General features: G+C 39.9%; 3 protein-coding genes and 1 long non-coding RNA gene across 4 annotated transcripts; 3 read left to right on the plus strand and 1 right to left on the minus strand.

Annotated features, from left to right (window-relative positions):
* Positions 1-712: 712 nt before the first annotated feature.
* LOC124060468 lies at positions 713-3382 on the minus strand. Its single transcript, XR_006843580.1, has 3 exons — positions 2884-3382; positions 1528-1620; positions 713-1174 (listed from the first exon to the last, which is right to left on the minus strand). It is a non-coding gene; the product is annotated as an uncharacterized LOC124060468 (long non-coding RNA).
* zgc:103559 (Allantoinase, mitochondrial) lies at positions 3379-10072 on the plus strand. The gene is made up of 11 exons (XM_046391474.1): positions 3379-3591; positions 3785-3936; positions 4743-4857; positions 4963-5109; positions 5208-5253; positions 5393-5486; positions 5559-5745; positions 5860-5998; positions 9010-9182; positions 9300-9332; positions 9412-10072. The coding sequence occupies exons 1-11, from the start codon at positions 3445-3447 to the stop codon at positions 9559-9561; spliced, it is 1383 nt and encodes a 460-aa protein (XP_046247430.1). The 5' UTR covers positions 3379-3444; the 3' UTR covers positions 9562-10072.
* Positions 10073-10232: 160 nt separating this feature from the next.
* agxta (alanine--glyoxylate and serine--pyruvate aminotransferase a) lies at positions 10233-14389 on the plus strand. Its single transcript, XM_046391477.1, has 11 exons — positions 10233-10788; positions 11561-11753; positions 12149-12213; positions 12298-12398; positions 12483-12553; positions 12682-12766; positions 12845-12943; positions 13044-13113; positions 13735-13830; positions 13957-14085; positions 14183-14389. The coding sequence occupies exons 1-11, from the start codon at positions 10630-10632 to the stop codon at positions 14288-14290; spliced, it is 1176 nt and encodes a 391-aa protein (XP_046247433.1). The 5' UTR covers positions 10233-10629; the 3' UTR covers positions 14291-14389.
* A 1225-nt stretch (positions 14390-15614) lies between these two features.
* dtymk (deoxythymidylate kinase (thymidylate kinase)) lies at positions 15615-17862 on the plus strand. Its single transcript, XM_046391479.1, has 5 exons — positions 15615-15877; positions 16025-16133; positions 16983-17073; positions 17174-17371; positions 17461-17862. Exons 1-5 carry the CDS (start codon positions 15748-15750, stop codon positions 17569-17571), a joined length of 639 nt encoding a protein of 212 aa, XP_046247435.1. The 5' UTR covers positions 15615-15747; the 3' UTR covers positions 17572-17862.
* Positions 17863-17905: the final 43 nt, after the last annotated feature.

Consider the following 17905-nt stretch of genomic DNA (forward strand, 5'->3'; position numbering starts at 1 on the left):
GAAATGCATTGCGTTGAAAATGTTTTGAGATGTTTTTTAAACCAAGAATGTTGGTAAACTCAAATTTTCATACCATTCTTTCTGATTTTAATAGTATTTTTGAAGTAATTTTCTAGACCCACACTGTGTCCCCGTCCCATACCACAGCTGGCCTATGTACAAATTATCACTGGGTTTTGAGTATGTAGTACACAGCCTCTTTAAGTGGACTTTGTCCATACGAACTTTTAAGATGTCTACCCAGTTGTTGCTGTTGTTGTTGTGTACACACTGTGTCCCATTTCTTCACTTTCCAGTATCACTCTTAACCCCAATTAGTTGAGTTTACTAGAACAACGCACGGAAACCAATTGCCTTAAATGGTTTTTAAAGTTTTTACACAGTGGTTAAACTAGGCATTTTAAGTTGTATTAATGTAACACCTTAATTAAATGCAATAGTCTTTACTAAAAATATTTATCTCACATGACTAATTAGTTTCTTTTCGTAAAAAATTACTATTTTAAGTTCAACATACAAATATATATATATATAGCAAACAATCTAATATGTATTATTTCTCATTACTTAAAATCATTTTTAAACTAAATATATACACATACATACATATATATACATCTTTAGTAGTTTTTTATTATTGTATTTTATACAATAAAATAAGAAAGAAATAATAATTCAGAACATCAATTCATTAGGTTCAACATGTTTTATTTTCTAAATAATAGCCTGCAACAACATCAACTTGCCAAAATTGTACAAAAAAGAACGGCATTAAAACGGTCCACAAAATCTGAAATGCAAATATTTGCACCTCAGTACAAGTAGACCAAACAGGTACAAGTTGAGGTTTTCTGATATGGCCCTGTATACATTTTTCCTTTAAACTGTCAGCTGGTTTCAGGTCAGTATGCCCCAACATCAGGAGCACCTGCTGGATGAAGTGGAAGGTGTTTCTCATGGACTTGGGATAGTTCAGGTGTAATGCTTACATCAGTCCAAACAGGATGCATGCAGCCTTTGGCAAGTCCTGAAGACTGTCCATGACAGTTTCTCCCTCAATGACAATCTTTAAGGATGATGGACTGAAATTGAGGGGAGGCAACAGCTCGGTACCTTCATGTTCAACAATGAGGATCCCAATGTCAACTTGGTGGAACGAGTCACCATCATCACCCTAAAAAAAAGATAAAATCATATTCTTATTAAACAATTACCGATATTGTTGGAAAATGCAAATAGAATTTTGTCAAATCATCAGAGTTAGACACAACAGCAAAAGTATGATTTGGTTGTGACTCTGAAATAGATTTAATACATGAGGGTGAACCTAAGCAGAAACTGGATGAAAAGATTGTACAAATGATAACTGGAACAACCGGATAAAAGGCCATTTTGTGCTGTATTTGACAGGTCTAAATGGAAAAGGTACAAGGAAAAAAAAGCAAAAAATAATCATCATTTTGATAACTATCAAAAATGAGACCTATTGAATAATGGTAATTTAATAGATATTGACAGGATACTTACAATGCATGTTTTGTAGAAGTCTGTAGGCTTGTCACCAAGCAGAAGAGGAAGTCCTCTGAGCACCAGTGTGTGGATGTCAGCTGGTTCATTAGTCTTAGGAAGTAATATGACAATACATGTTAGAACAGAATATGTTAGAATATGTTGCCCTTCTTCTAGTGGTTGATAAGGGGCCATCCTTGCCACAAACTTTTGTTGTGACATCGCTTTGTGAGACAGCCCTGACTATTCCTGTAACAGCTGAATCATCGACGTCTGTGTGACGTTTCTCTCCGTCTCTGACTGAATTGTGCTGCAGTGGCTGAGACATTTCACACAACTGTACTAAGTGCTCTAAAACGTCTTGTACGGAACATTTTCAGGAACATGAAGAAAAGTTTGCATCTTTAAAAACAGGGCTGCAAAGCTGCGCTCTAAATGCTCACTTAAATCGTGCAGCTCATCTTTGCTTTGCTGTGATCCTCACTGTCTTCTGGATGGAGCATGTCATTTTGAAGCACATGTTCTTGAGCTGTTTCTTCTGTCACATTCCCTTAGACTACCTCTGGCTTCAACATTATCCAGTCCAGTTCTGTGCTCTTTACTCACATGTGCATTAAATGTGGAGCACACATTAGTATGAAAGTTGCAGGATTTGTATGGACACTGCACTCTGGGATTAACTTTTAAATATGTTTTTAGCAAATGAGAGGAAAAAAAAATCTGTTTCTGTGCAGGATGCTGAAAAATCACATGACTGACAATGAAAGACGGTTTGGCACAGCTCTGCATCACTTGCTTCCTGATGAAGTTTGGATGGCAGGACATTAATGGAGTTGAATGTGCACAAACAGTCTGGGTGTAGTTCTGTTCTACCGGAGCTTCCATGTTTTAATCTGTAATGTTTTAACAAGTAACCCCTTTTATCACATATGAACTCACAATACATGCAGCTCCAAGGCATCACTGAAAATCCTAAACTAAAACAGGTGAAGTGAAAAAAAGATCACCAATATCTGCTTTTGATCGTTCTTTTAAAATATCGGCACATGCATGAATTAACCCACTCTCATGGACTGCGGCCAAGCCAGCCTCCCCAATGTTTTCAAGTGCCTCTGTATATGAGACACTACGGTAATAGCGAGTTCGAACCAATTTGAAGGCTGCCATTAAGCGCTCTCTATTTAGCTCAACAGTGGCTCGACAAAACAATAAGAATAATAACCTAAACGCTAACTTCTTCTAACCTTAGCTAATCTGAAATGGTGACAGCGACAAAGACTTCAATGCGGAGCTAACTCGTGCGTTTAGATCAGCTGTTGTCTTTCGAATAAATCTATTTCCCAAGAAGATACGGAAGTACACTAAAACACTCACCTTTCACCTGTATGAAGTCGCACTCCAGAAGCCCTCCATTCCTGAAAAGTCCTCTGTCTGTTGGTTTCAGGGCGCAGCAGCCACAGGAAGGTTGACACTAATTACAGCGAGCTTCAAATTTCGAATAAACTCCTCCCCTCGCAGAAACATAGCATAGCGTGCAATGTTTACTAGACACGATCGTTGCATTAAACATTTCACTTAAATATTGCAATCAACGACTTGTATTTTGCAACGAGACCAACTTTTTTACTAAACACAAAAGATTAACAAATGGCAACTAAAAAGCTTGATTAAAACTAAAAATCTGGGTTTATAGTCACCATACTTAACTATATTCTTATATGCATCTAATCAGTGCTCTTATATCAGAATGTGAATTATCTTAAATGCTTGGATCTGAAATTCAGCATTGTCACACGTAAGAAAAGTCAACAAATGACTATCCTTTGAACCGACAGGCAAGGGGTGGTGCCTCAGCCTTAGGCCACTGAACTGCTGAAGAGCAGAAGCAGAGTCCGGAGAGTCTGCTGTACTCATGAACGCTCCGTAAAGCCAGACATGGAGCTTGCATCAGCGGTTGGTGCAGTGAGGAGTAACAGGGTACTGGTGGGTGACGAACTTCGTCCTGCTGTGATTGTAATAAAGGATGGCAAAATCCACCAGATACTCTCACACAGGGACTTTTCTGGGGATGTTGCCTGTGAGGTAAGCTGACTCATTGGTCCCAGCTGATACTCCACCTGGTGGAAAGAAAGTAGGCATATGGAGGGAGACATCCACCCATTTTTATATGCATTTTCAATGTGTGCAGGTCAAATACATTAATATAACACTCCTAATCATCTTTTTGCATGTAAACAGTGGTGTTATCCCGTATGTAACCCAAATATGATGACAGGTGCTGGATGTGGGTGACAGTGTGGTGATGCCAGGAGTTGTAGATTGCCACGTACATGTGAATGAACCAGGCCGCACCTCCTGGGAGGGTTTCTGGACCGCCACCAAGGCTGCTGCAGCTGGAGGGGTGACAACGATTGTGGACATGCCCCTGTAAGTTGGACACTTCCTCCCTCTGAAATCAATAAATGCCCACTATCACTGGTGGAAAGTAAAGGTCGCAGGGTAAACAGATTGTGACATTACTGCTTTTAAGTTCTCCTCAGGCAAAGATTAAATGGGCAGTAGTTTAAGATGTGAAGTGAGCATCTTACAGTCTTTGCTATGTGAAGTCCTTGTATTTATGGGAATTTAATTTTTACACGCATTATTTTTGTGGCCAACTAACTGCATATTCAGATGACAGACTACAACTAGCAATGTTATTTCTAAATTCTTTGAGCTGAGAGGAAAGTATTGTGTGGGCTGAGTAGACTGTACAAATCAAAAACTGTAATACTTGCATTATGTCATCTTTTATAACAACAGTCTTTAACTCAAAAACTGTGTGTTTGTAGCATAAATAGATTATTTCAATCTTGGTCAGAAGTTAACATCTTAAATTATTGATGACACACAATGCAACTTTTCAAAATCAAAAGGCTAATAAAAGATTAATAACATATTATATTATTAGTATATTAATAAAGTTAGATATCTGAACTACCACTTTCATCAAGCTAGTGGAATAATGTTTGCTGCTGTCCTTGCTTTAACTGTCTTGTCTTTAGCCTAGCTGGTATGCTAACAGGCCACATTAAGCTTTGATACTGAGGACTGATAGAGCTGAATGTATTTAGCTGATTAAGGCGAGGGGTATTCAGTTGGTTACAGTCTGCAGATACTATCACCAGATGCACCAGATGCCACACTAGACCTTTAAGGTGCCACCAGTCATTTTTGTTTCTTTTTTAAAATAGAAACAGCATCCCTCCAACTACCACACTTGGTAATTTTCATGAGAAGCTGCAGGAGGCGTCGGGGAAGTGTTTTGTGGACACAGCCTTCTGGGGAGGTGTGATTCCTGGCAATCAGGTACAATAAAATGGCTTGGACAAAATAAACACATTGTCATTCTCAGTCAGACTGTGCTGCTTCTCTGTGACCAGAACATACACGAATAACTGATTCTCCCTATAGCTAGAACTTCGGCCCATGATCCAGGCTGGCGTGGCTGGCTTCAAGTGTTTCCTCATCCACAGTGGGGTGGAGGAGTTTCCTCATGTTGCCAACTGTGATCTACACACAGCCATGAAGCAGCTGCAAGGCACAGGAAGTGTCCTGCTGGTAACTCACCGCCTGCAGTACTTTTCATAGTGCTTTTAAATCCACATTCCCAGATAAAATCCGGGTAATTAAAATGCCTTCCGTATTGTCTCCCGTAGTTTCATGCAGAGAGAGATGTTGAGCAGACAACAAAGGAGAAAGGGGGTAAACAATAATTGAAACAAGAAGATCTGTATTGGAATTTTTTTTTTTTTTAAAGTTGTCAGCACTGACTGAATAGAATTTGTTTTCAGTAAAGAATGCTTACATGTTCCACACTCTTGCCTACACCCCCTCCATACAGACCCTACTCAGTACTCCACCTTTCTGCAGTCCCGGCCAGATGTCATGGAGGTAGAAGCAATTCGCGTCGTCACAGACCTCTGCCTCCAGTACCAGTAAGACCATCAGCAGGATTTTGCTGTGTTTGTTGCATTGGCGCCACAATCAGCTAACCATCTGTGCTGCAGGGTGCGGTGCCATATAGTACACTTGTCCTCTGCGAAGCCTCTGAAAATCATCCAGGAAGCTCGGCTGGCCGGAGCCCCCTTGACAGTGGAAACTACCCACCACTACCTCAGCCTGTGTGCAGAGGACATAGATGCAGGGGCCACGCAATTCAAGTGCTGCCCCCCCATCAGAGGATCTGTTAACCGGGTAAATAGAATGGGGTGCATAGCAGATGAATATTTTTAGCCTCAACATAAAACTTTGCAGCACTTGCTTTATTATTCTTTGGTTACTAGCGAATGATTGATTTCGTCCCCACAGGAGCAGTTATGGACTGCACTGAAAACTGGGGAGATTGACATGGTGGTGTCTGATCATTCCCCCTGCACCCCTGACCTGAAGAAACTGGACAGTGGAGACTTCACACAAGCTTGGGGAGGAATTTCTTCTCTACAATTTGGTAACAACAATTCATCATTCATTCCAAATCATAATTTCATGAAATGATTTGGAATTTTATGTATTAAATATGTCCCTAAAAAGTTGCACCTCAGCCCACTCCCTAATTCAGTGAACTGTCGTGGCCATTAGTCTCTTTCCAGGATGTCCTGTTGCCTTATTCATTTTGTGCATTGGATATTCTGCCCCTTTTAAGGCCCCAGTAAAAACTAAAGTCAAGGACTTGAAGACCAAGTTGTCACAGCTGCCTTCATGTCATATCTTAGAGACTGTAAATACAAGCAACTAAATGGTGAAATCATTCACAACAGCCCGGTACTGGTGATTATGGGTGGGAGATATGCAGACTTACTGAGAGCTACTGTTTGATATCTCTCACTTGGTGAAAGAATTACCCTAAGTGTCAATAAAATGAGGCCAAAACGGCTACATAACCAACATCACTGATAGGTCAGTGTAAATAGAAATACAAATTACACAGATCAATATTTCAACAATTAAATAACTATGTGTAATGTGAATGGGGTCAATTGTAGTGACATGTAAGTAGCTCGTGCAGTTTGCTTCTGCTCTTTCAGCTCAATGTCGACAACTTGACTGTTTGGTTCACTCTAACTGCTCTCATCAGCCACATTTCCACCTGTGTTAGACAGCTGTTTTCAGCTAAAAGCTCTGATAAACTGACTATACTGTAGCCCAGCAACAGACAAAATTAAAGCTAAGTAAACACACAATATAGACTTTATGGGGCTATTTAGCAGGGGTTGGATTAGGCCTCTTTCTTCCAGTGAAGGGAAACCTCAATGCTTCAGCATACCAAGACACCAAGACAATTCATTGCTTGAATTTGAATTGCTTGAATTGCAAATTTATTAAAAATAAAAAACCAAAAATGTAACATGTACGTAAGTATTCACACCCTGTGATCAATACTTTGTTGAAGCCCCTTTGGCAGCAATTATGGCCTGCAGTCTTTTGGAGTATAAGCTATAAGCTTGGCACACTTATTTTTTGGCAGTTTCTCCCACTCCTCGATGCAGAACCTCTCAAGCTCCATCAGATTGGATGGAGAGTGTCAGTGTATAGCCATTTTCAGATCTCTCCAGAGATGCTCATTAGGATTCAAGTCTGTGGCACTCAAGGACATTCAGAGTTGCCCCAAAGCCACTCCTTTGTGGTGCTGGCTGTATGCTTAGGGTCGTTGTCCTGTTGGAAGTTGTCCACAGTCTGAGGTCCAATGCACTCTGGAGCAGGTTGCAGCAAGGATGTCTCTGTACATTGCTGCAGGCATCTTTCCCTCGGGGTTCGGATCTCCCAGTTCCTGCTGCCACAAAACATCCCCACAGCATGATGCTACCACCACCACGCTTCACAGTAGGAATGCTTTTGGCCAGGTGATGAGCAGTGCCTGGTTTCCTCCAGACATGACACTTGACATTCATGCCAAGAGTTCAATCTTTGTTTCATCAGACCAGAGAATTTTGTTTTTCGTGGTCTGAGAGTCCTTCAGGTTTTGGCGAACTCCAGATGGGCTTTCATATGCATTTTACTGAGGAGTGGCTTCTGTCTGGCCACTCCACCATACAGGCCTGATTGGTGGAGTGCTGCAGAAATGGTTGTCCTTCTTGAAGGTTCTCCCCTCTCCACAGAGCAACACTGGAGCTCTGTCAGAGTGACCATTGGGCTCTTGTTCACCTCCCTGACTAAGGCCCTTCTACCCCAATCACTCAGTTTAGTTGGGCAGGCCACTGTTGGAGGCCACTGTGCTCTTTGGGACCTTTAATGCAGCAGAAATCTTTCTGTGCCCTTCCCCAGACCTGTGCCTCAAGACAATCCTGTCTCAGAGGTCTACAGACAATTCCTTTGACTTCATGGCTTGGTTTGTGCTCTGACATGCACTGTCAACTGTGAGGGCTTATATAGACAGGTGTGTGCCAATCATGCCCAATCAACTGAATTTACCACAGGTGGACTCAACTCAAGTTGCAGAAACCTCTGAAGGATGATCAATGGGAACAGGATGCACCTGAGCTCATCTGAGTGTCATGGCAAAGGGTGTGAATGCTTATGTACATGTTACATGTTTTGTCTTTCATTTTTAATGAAAAGCAAACTTGTTTCACTTTGTTATTATGAGGTATTTTGTGTGGAATTTTGAGGAAGAAATTTAATTTAATCTATTTTGGTGTGAATACTTTCCAGATGCACTGTATAATTGATGTGACATTATCTCACTCTGATTTAAAATTGTGTCAAAGGTCACTGACTTATCAGTGTCTCATGTTCATTGAACTGACAGTCAGTGCCCTGATCTAATTCACAGCAGTGAAATGATGATCTATCTATAACACTCTATACTGATTATTATAGAGGTTTTGCATGTGACTTTACAGTTCTTATCTGAATGTAGCACTCCTGAAGTGGAAAATGCACCAGCATAGCTGTAAAATTTCTGTGGCAGCTATGACAAAGTCATGGCAGTTTTCTCATTATTCACTTTCTGTGAATCAGCTGCAGGATTAGTGCCTAAATGACAAATCCTGTTTGTCCTGTTGTACATCTGAGGGAGATACTGGTTTACAAAATGTACAACTTAAGCCTGGCCTGGGCAATATTACAGAGAATTTCTATGCAAATTTTCTCTTAGGGTGGATTAGTTGCTCCATTCTTCCCTCCTCCCAGCCAAAATCTTTCTGACAATCACTGACACTGAGCAAAGTTCACAGAGAGGTAAACAAAGCTGAGTGCAGTTTAGAGGACAGAACAATTATTTACTGTTCAGACACAGAGTCTGAGAGAGTGGTCAAAGTCTGACATCAGGAAGGCTCTGCCACAGATCCACAGTGTTTGTGGATTCATCACCTCACAGGATTACAACACTTCCTGATGTGATTGAACCTGTAAGAAAGATTTAATGAATGCAGTGGAGAATAAATATTTCATGGTGTCAACTTTATGTTCTCTAGGCCTGTTAGTCACTACATCCTATTTTTTTTTTTTAACTATTTGAAGGTTTGCCTTTGTTCTGGAGTTCAGCTAGCAAGAGAGGCTTTCAGCTGTGTGATGTGGCGAGACTCCTCAGCCGTAAAACAGCCCAGTTGTGTAGCCTTGACAACCAGAAGGGTGTCCTCGCCCCCGGCTACGATGCTGACTTGGTCATATGGGACCCAGAGAGAGAATTTGAAGTTAGTATAAAGAGTCCTTAACATCAGTTAACACCCTATATGATTCCATATCCAGGATTTTCTCACAGCTACGCTTGCATTTATTAACCTTAGTTTCATTTTCTGTCATGCTCACAGATTAAAGAAGCAAGTGTGCATCACAAGAATAAGGTAAACATGTTAAATATGTAAGCGGTGTGATGTATAGAGAACATTTTATATAAATATGATTGTGTGTGTGTGTTCACAGCTAACTCCTTACCTCGGCATCACACTGCAGGGAGTGGTGTGTGCCACCATTGTCAGGGGGCGGCTGGTGTACAGAGAAGGCTCCTTCTGCCCCGAGCCTCTGGGGAAGCTTCTCCTCATCCCTCAGAGGAAAAGTCAAGCCCAGCTGTGAAGCATAATGACAACAACAAGCTGCTAGAGTCAACCTCAACGTTTCTGACTTATTGTGTTGTCTGAAAGTGTTCTTCATTTCTCTCACAGTGCTTTTCTTTACATTTGATTATCTAAAAATGTTTACAGCACAGTTTTAATTTTTAACAGATAGCAACACTTCTTATTACCTTGTGGTGTTTGTTATCACAATTGATCAAAATTAAACATTCCAATTTGTGATTATCTGTAAAGCAGAATTTTTCAAGGTTTTATCGTTATTATATTATATTTATGAAGCCAGAGGAAGAAAACACGTTCCTTCTTTGATGAGATATGACGCACAGCCATTCTTTTGTTTTATTGTTTTGGCAAGATATTTTCAAATCATTTTCCTTCAATTTTGAATGAAAGCTTACTTTACATTACAACACAAGTTATTCCTGCAGTTATACAACATATCATTCTAGAAAACTAATCATTTTTTGGATGTTCTGGGCATGTGGATCAAACTGAGTGTACTAGAACTACTTGACAAAATACATGACGCTGGTGGTGACACTGGTCTTATTTCTTCTAATGTTAATTAAAAGAAAATCTCCAGAAATCAAAATTTGGTCATTATACAACATCAAAATAACAACTGAAAACAAAAATGTGTCTAACTAACTTTAATTGGGCAGAACCTGCAATTAACTTTTCAATATGTAGGCTAACAAAATAAATTACACTTGTAAGTTGTGGAAAATAGGTTTGACTGTTTATGTCTCCTGTTTATTAAGGCGAATGTGTAGCAGAGTAAGAGTTAAAACTGGTGCTCTGGAGAGTCTGCAGTCAATGATTAACATTGTTCGGGTGACTTGTTTATCTTTGAAAATGGGAAAGTATCAAGATACCTGAGCTCACTGCGCACAGGAAGCAACAAGTGTTGACATAAAAAGACAGAGATAAAAGCAGAAAATGTTGTGACAGATTCCTGACCTGAGGACCTCACTGGTCAGACTGAGGGGTGTGCTCATTTGAGGTTTTGCTTTACCTGCTTCCACATTTTTTTTTGTGGTTTTACTGCGTTGATCACACTGCTGGGAACATGTCATCTGTCTCCGTACCCCCACCTAAATGCCTGCAGAAACCGATGGTGGTTCCACATCGTCACATGTTTGGACCAGGCCCTTCTAATGTTCCTCCACGAATCTTAGAGGCTGGGGCCAATCCCGTCATTGGACATATGCATCCTGAGATATTTGAGGTAACTCAGCGGGTTTAACACACATGACGTAGCCTGTCAAGATAGACAGGCACAAGAAAAAACACATTAAGTTAACTTCGGCAGTTACTTCTTTCAAAGACAGAGCTCTAAGTTACATTCTACCCCATATCTTGTGTTTTCACTGGTGGAAAACCACTATGTGCATCTAAGCCTACTGAACATAAGTGTCTTTACACTTTGCACTTACTGAAGTACATTTTTACAGGTTACTTTTTTCCAATTTCCAAACAAGAAATTGCTAAATCTAAGTCACTTTGCTTAAAAGTTTGGAAAGCAATGGTGTGCTTGTTTTGCTATCTTTGTAAGAACAAATTTTTCAAAACAAAACATTTTCACACATTTCTGCATTATGAGGACATTTTGACCTGTTTTCCCCATTTCATAGGACTGGCTGAAGGTTAAGACTTAAAGTTAAGATTAGAATTAAACTAGGGTGAGGCCAGTGGCTGGATTGATGTGTATGAGAGCAAGTGGCAGAGATAGATACATCATTAATATAATAAACATTAAGATTTATTTTCATTGTTGAATAATTTGTCAGTTATTATTTTGATTAAACAGTATGGTCCATAGAATGTCAGATGAGTAAAACAATGTCTATCACAATTTTATAAAAGTTCCAACTGACATGTTTAAATGTCTTGTTTTGTCTGAGCAAAAATCCAAAACCCAAAAGGTATTCAGTTTAAGACAAAGTAAACCATCTGAGAATCTGGAATCAGAACTATTATCAAAATACTTTATGTTCCAGATAATGAATGACATCAAAAGTGGAATTCAGTACGCGTTCCAGACTCAGAACCAGATGACTTTAGCTGTGAGTGGTACTGGCCACACTGCTATGGAGTGCGCCATCTTCAACACAGTGGAGCCCGGGGAGAGCGTGCTGACTGCCGTCAACGGCATATGGGGAGAGCGGGCAGCAGAAATGGCTGAGAGGATAGGTAAGGCTGACTGCATTTGATATTTTTCTATCCATAAATACTTCGAAAATACCAAAGTCAACAATGTATATGTCCATCTCTCAATAATTTCCGAATTCTCTGTCTGTGGCTTTCAATTCCAAGTCCAGTGTATTCTGCTTAAGGTGTAAGTCTTTAATACCAGATCACAAATACAGTAGTTTCATTTGAAAATGGCCCAAGAATTTCAAACAGTTGAGCAGTGTAGTTTTTAACAAACAGTGCATTTGTTGGGGACTATTTTCAGCTGTGGATTACATTTGGTATGTTAATATAAAACTACAGTGCACATGTTCAATGCATAAAAATTAATTAAAAAATATATTTTAAAACATTCTGAGGTTCAATCACAGAAGTTCTGTGTGTCAATCCAACAGGTGCCAGAGTAAATACCATTGTAGCGCCCCCCGGTGGTTTCTTCACAAACACAGAAATTGAGCAGGTACCAGTCTCACCAGCTATCAGGTCACTCAGTGAATTCTTTCAAAGTTATGGCCCGTGTGATCATACTGTTGTCTTTTTACAGGCCTTATCAAAATACAGGCCTGTGGTGTTCTTCCTGGCACACGGAGAATCTTCTACAGGAGTCTTGCATCCTTTAGATGGGATCGGACAGCTATGCCATAAGTAAGATGCAGGGTTCACACCTCAATCGTCATCACATCTGTAACAAAAATAAGGCCGTATAATAGTTACAATTTATGCATGCAGGTATAACTGTTTATTTCTGGTCGACTCTGTGGCGTCAATGGGAGGGGCCCCTCTATACATGGACCAGCAAGGTTGAGTATTAAATTCTGCTAGATGTTTCAAGTCTCTCTGGGAAGGTTTATGAAACATTTACTGTGTCACAGTAGCTGTTGTGATGACACCAAATACAGTTTTATTGTGAGTATTTGTGTATTTGCAGGGATAGACATCCTATACACTGGTTCCCAAAAGGTTTTGAATGCTCCTCCTGGTACAGCACCCATTTCCTTCAGTGAAAGAGCATGGTGAGAAATATATAAACATGAAATAGTTTAGAGTATATTGTAAGTAACATGTTTATCAAAGGCTGACTCTACCCACAGCCAGAAAATATTCAACCGGAAGACAAAGCCTGTGTCATTCTTCTTGGATTTGAGTTGGCTTGCAAACTATTGGGGATGTGATGACAGGCCATCGAGAGTGTAAGACATCTTTCTATTTCCCTGCAGACAGGAACTCATTTTTAGCCATACTTCCACAATTTCTGAACATTGCTCGATCGTCTCTGTTTCCTCTCTATAGATATCACCACACAGGTCCAATCACTGCTTTTTACTCTCTGAGGGAAAGTCTGGCTGTCCTTGCTGAAGAGGTGGGACATGTGTTCAAACCAAGTATTTTAACCACCATGAGGTGTAAATTTTAATGTGTCCCGTAATTAGGTTCATAACCATATATCCATCCATCCATTTTCTATACCACTTTATCCATCAGGGTACACCCTGGACTGGTCGGAAGTCAATTGCAGGGCTAACACGCAAAGACAGACAACCACATTCACACACGCACACCTAGGGACAATGTAGAGTAGCCAGGTAACCTAATGTGCATGTTTTTGGGCTTGTGGGAGGAAGCTAGAGTACCCACGCAGGCACAGGGAGAACACACAAACTCCACACAGCCATGAGGCGACAGTGCTAACCACTGTGGTTATTGGTTGATATGATATTGGTTCATGACCAAACAAATTAGCAAAAATTAAAGTAAATATACTCATTAAGAATCAGCATGTTCATGGTATCAAAGCACCACTGCACCTGAGCATAGCCTCATAGAGCTGAGAGCATATCTGCAGACTACTAGTGTTGTACACTAAACCTATATTAGTATCCTTAAAATGAATATGAACATAATGAAAATATGGGATGTGGGTAAATATATACTTTAATATTTGGATTGTCTGTCATTAAGCCTTTTTTCCTATCATTCTAAGGGTCTGGAGAGTTCATGGGAAAGACATGAAAAAGTGGCAGAGTATTTTCACGCTGGCCTAGAGAACATGGGTCTTAAGCTTTTTGTCAAAGAAAAAGTGAGTTTTAACACAACCATGAAATTTCCACCTGTGGTGTAATTTATGTCATACAAACAACTGTGGTAACAAGAAATCTCAAAAGATGGAAAGGGGAAAATGTTCTGACTTCAGTGGTTGTTACAGAAAGCAAGACTGCCTACGGTTACCACTATTGTTGCTCCTCATGGATATGACTGGAAAGAGATCACATCCTACATCATGAAAACACATAATCTGGAGATTTCTGGGGGCCTTGGACCATCTGTTGGTTTGGTAAGAGATTATGTGTTTGAATACCCACTTCTTTACTTTTTATTTATGCCCAAAAGTCCCGTGTAGCCTTACTCCCAGATGTTTTTGGTCTTTTCAGGTCCTGCGTGTGGGACTTATGGGATGTAACAGCAACAAGGCCAATGTTGACATGGTGCTGGCAGCACTGAAAGATGCTCTGAAACACTGTCATAAAAGCAAAGTTTAACATATTGCTGTTGGATGCTGTAAAGATAATCCTAAATAAGTGCTACTATAATAAGGAAAAGACTGTGTGTGTAACAAAATAAATCACTATTCTCAGCAATTGTCTTGTTTGACTCAGTTACTACTTGAGTGGGCTTGCATTTATAATGCTGAAGTAGCTTTTGTCAGCTGAAGTCTGTGATCTAAGCCTTCACTTGTCTTTTTAAGCCTGATAAAAACCCGCAGGAACATCTGAAATATCCAAATCTGAAACTAAAAGGGTTTTCCCCGCTGTATTGATTATTGTATACAGTTTGAACACCTTATCATTTAAAGGGCCAATTGCAGGTTGGTGACCCCAATAAATCTTAGGAAAATTATGTAAAAACTATATTTTTGGAAAACAAAAAATACATTGATACACTACAGTAACATTTGGAGTTGTTTTTTTGTAAAAGAGTTACATGTTCACCCAAAAAAAGACAACCTGATGTTATATAAGGAGTGACAAAGCTAAGTCAAGGAAAAAAACCCCACTATTTGCTATTTCCTCCATTTCCCATGAGCCTTTGCAATTGGTATACAGTTAAAGATTTGTTGGAGATGTAATTGTTCAATGATATATATTATGCTTTTAATTGTGCTATCAGAACAACATGAAATGTAAATCACTGTTTTGTTTTTTTTTGATTGGTGATTGAAAATATACCTCTGAACAACATTTGAAAAAAAAAATATTTCTCAGCTACCGCTCATAAAGTCAGTTCAAACAGAATATCATTATCTGATATTATCTTTTCTATATTAGCTAGATAGATAGATAGATGCTTTATTGATCCCGAGGGAAATTCAAGCACCAGTAGCCCATTACAGCAGTGTAGGTTAGTCAAAAGTAAGCAGACAAACAACCAAACAAGGCTGGGAAAAATAGACTAAACATACTAAATAAACTAAATAAACCAACATATGCTACATAAAGTACCATAGAGTGCAGAGAAAGCAGGTCAACCAGCCACAGTGTAAGCATATGTAAACGGATTGCTACTCAGAAAATGAGTTATAAAGTGCAGGTTAAGTGTGCAAAACAATATAAGATAAGGTGCGCAGTGGAATAAATGTCCAACAAATGAATGTGATTTTTACGCCTGATGTGACAGACTGTCGCTGGGATAGTGACCCCTGACCCCTGAGTCATATTCAATGCTGTAATACCTGTTCTTTATAAATAATACAATAAATAAATAAATAAATTGTTTATTCGATTGTAATTAGTATTTTCGTAATGCTCTTGGAAGCCTGCGGTATTCCATAGACATTTTATTTTATTTTGGAAACAACAGGAAGAGGTTCGTTGTACTTCCTGTGTGTCGCAGTCGTTTCAGGAAAAGGCGGGTAAATGATGAGGATTCTTGCGCAGTGTTAGCATTTAGTAGTCCAAAGAAGGTCGTTTTAGCCCGGTTATCAACCATCCAAACAATAATGGCGTGCAAAAGAGGAGCCCTCATTGTGTTAGAGGGTGTAGACAAGGCCGGGAAAACGACGCAGTGCAAGAAGCTAGTTCAGGCGCTGCAACAGAGCGGCCGACCGGCAGAGATGATGAGATTTCCCGGTAAAGCACGTCATTCTTATCGCTTTAATGTTAGCATAATCTTAAATTGGGTCTTCTTCTCACCCCCGATGCAGCTTTGTACTTACAGAATAACGTTTTCACGACTGTTTAACATTAATATAGCCGCGGTGTGGTTTCTTTGGGCAGACAGGACCACAACAATTGGACAGCTTGTAAGTGCCTACCTGGAAAACAAAAGTGATTTGGAGGACCACACAGTGCACTTGCTGTTCTCTGCAAACCGCTGGGAACTGGTGTAAGACTTTTGTTTGCTGTGTTAAATAACCAAATGCTTCCTTTGAGAACCATCGAAACGCTGTAAAAATATCTCAAAGCCTTAAATTCTGCATGTTATTAGAGTATATTTCCACGGCAAAGATGTTTTTGTAATAATGGCGGCGTTCCGCTCAGCGTAACTTTAAACTCTGTTACTGTGCGTGCTGGCCCACTGGAGTAGCTTACTGGGAGCCATAGTCAATGTTAATAACCCTACCAACCCTTTTTTCAGATGAGTCAGATGTTAAAAGTTTTCACCAATGTTAAGAGTCAGCACAAATGGTCAGTTCACCCAAATTACAAAAACATCAGGTAGAGATAACACCAGGTGATTTTAAAGACTGGCTCGATGAAAGTTTATAGACTGCCAGTGTCACCTTCAGAGATTTCAGTGAAAACAAAAACAACCCCCCCTAATGGTTCCTGGCAATGCACAGTTTTGTGTTTGTTTTTGTAAATCACGTTGTACCTGAGTAGCATATGCTAAAAGTCAAACTATATTTGTGTCCAATTTTGTTAAAGAGGTGTGTCATCAACAGGAGCCAGTGGAGTTCAGGCTTGACGACAGGGTGACACAATTAGAAAGTATTGAGAGACAGACTAACACAATTGATTTGGGATTTGTTGACAGTAACAAAAAACAGCTTTATCCTTTTAAAAATGAACTTTGAGTAAATGTACTTATCTCTGCAGTCATCTTTATTAGCAAAGTGCCGAATTCTAATCTGAAAAGTGCATATTGTCATTATCCTTGTTAAGTTCCTTCTAGCCTGTTTACATGATGTCCTGAATTTTCTCGTGCAGCCTAATGAAATAATTCTGACCACAGGCCTTTAATGAAGAGGAAGCTGGAGCAAGGCACCACTCTGGTGGTAGATAGGTACGCCTTCTCTGGAGTCGCTTTCACTAGTGCCAAGCCGGTGAGTCTTTCCTCAGCCTTTCAAACTCTGCATCCGTCAGACCACATTCGTTAGTGTGTGTGAAGAGCAGCAAATAGTCTGACATGCTCATCTCCTTCAGGGATTCTGTCTGGACTGGTGCAAGAACCCTGATGCGGGACTGCCAAAGCCAGACCTTGTTATGTTTCTACAGCTCAGTCCAGCTGACGCTGCTCTCAGAGGTCAGTTTGGAGAAGAGAGATATGAGACCAGTGCTTTCCAAAGAGTGGTTCAACAGAAATTTGAACAGCTGATGAAGGATCCTTCTGTCAACTGGCAGGTATGATGCGGGTCTCAATCAGTTTATTCCAAGGTGATATTTAAATAAACGATGGTAAAACAGCTTCTGATCTAAATTGTTTGTTCTAGGTAGTTGATGCTTCTAAGAGTGTTGAGGATGTACACAAAGACATCACAAACCTCAGCCTCAATACTATCAACACAGCTTGCTACCTGCCACTTGGAGAGCTGTGGAAGTGAATGTGAACCTGTCCGAGTGAGACCATTTTGATACAAAGACAGTCTGTCGTTACAGTGACTCTGTGACTTCACACTTGGCTCAAGTTCCCTTTTTTTTCCTTGTTATTGAATGCAAAAGATGAATGCCTTGGCTGTGATTCAGATATGTTTCTATATTGTCTTGGAATTGAGCAGAACCATTGTCCTTCAGATTCTGATTTTATTTTTAGTTTTTAATCCTCTTACACCGTCTATTGTTTTTTTTCACCTGTCTACATATTGTGTTGATTAAATAAATTATCTTCAAATGAAGTGGTTTATGGTTTAGACTTGGCAAGGATACTTTGCATGAACA

The sequence above is a fragment of the Scatophagus argus genome, chromosome 6 (genome assembly GCF_020382885.2).
Source record: "Scatophagus argus isolate fScaArg1 chromosome 6, fScaArg1.pri, whole genome shotgun sequence".
Lineage (NCBI taxonomy): Eukaryota > Metazoa > Chordata > Actinopteri > Scatophagidae > Scatophagus > Scatophagus argus.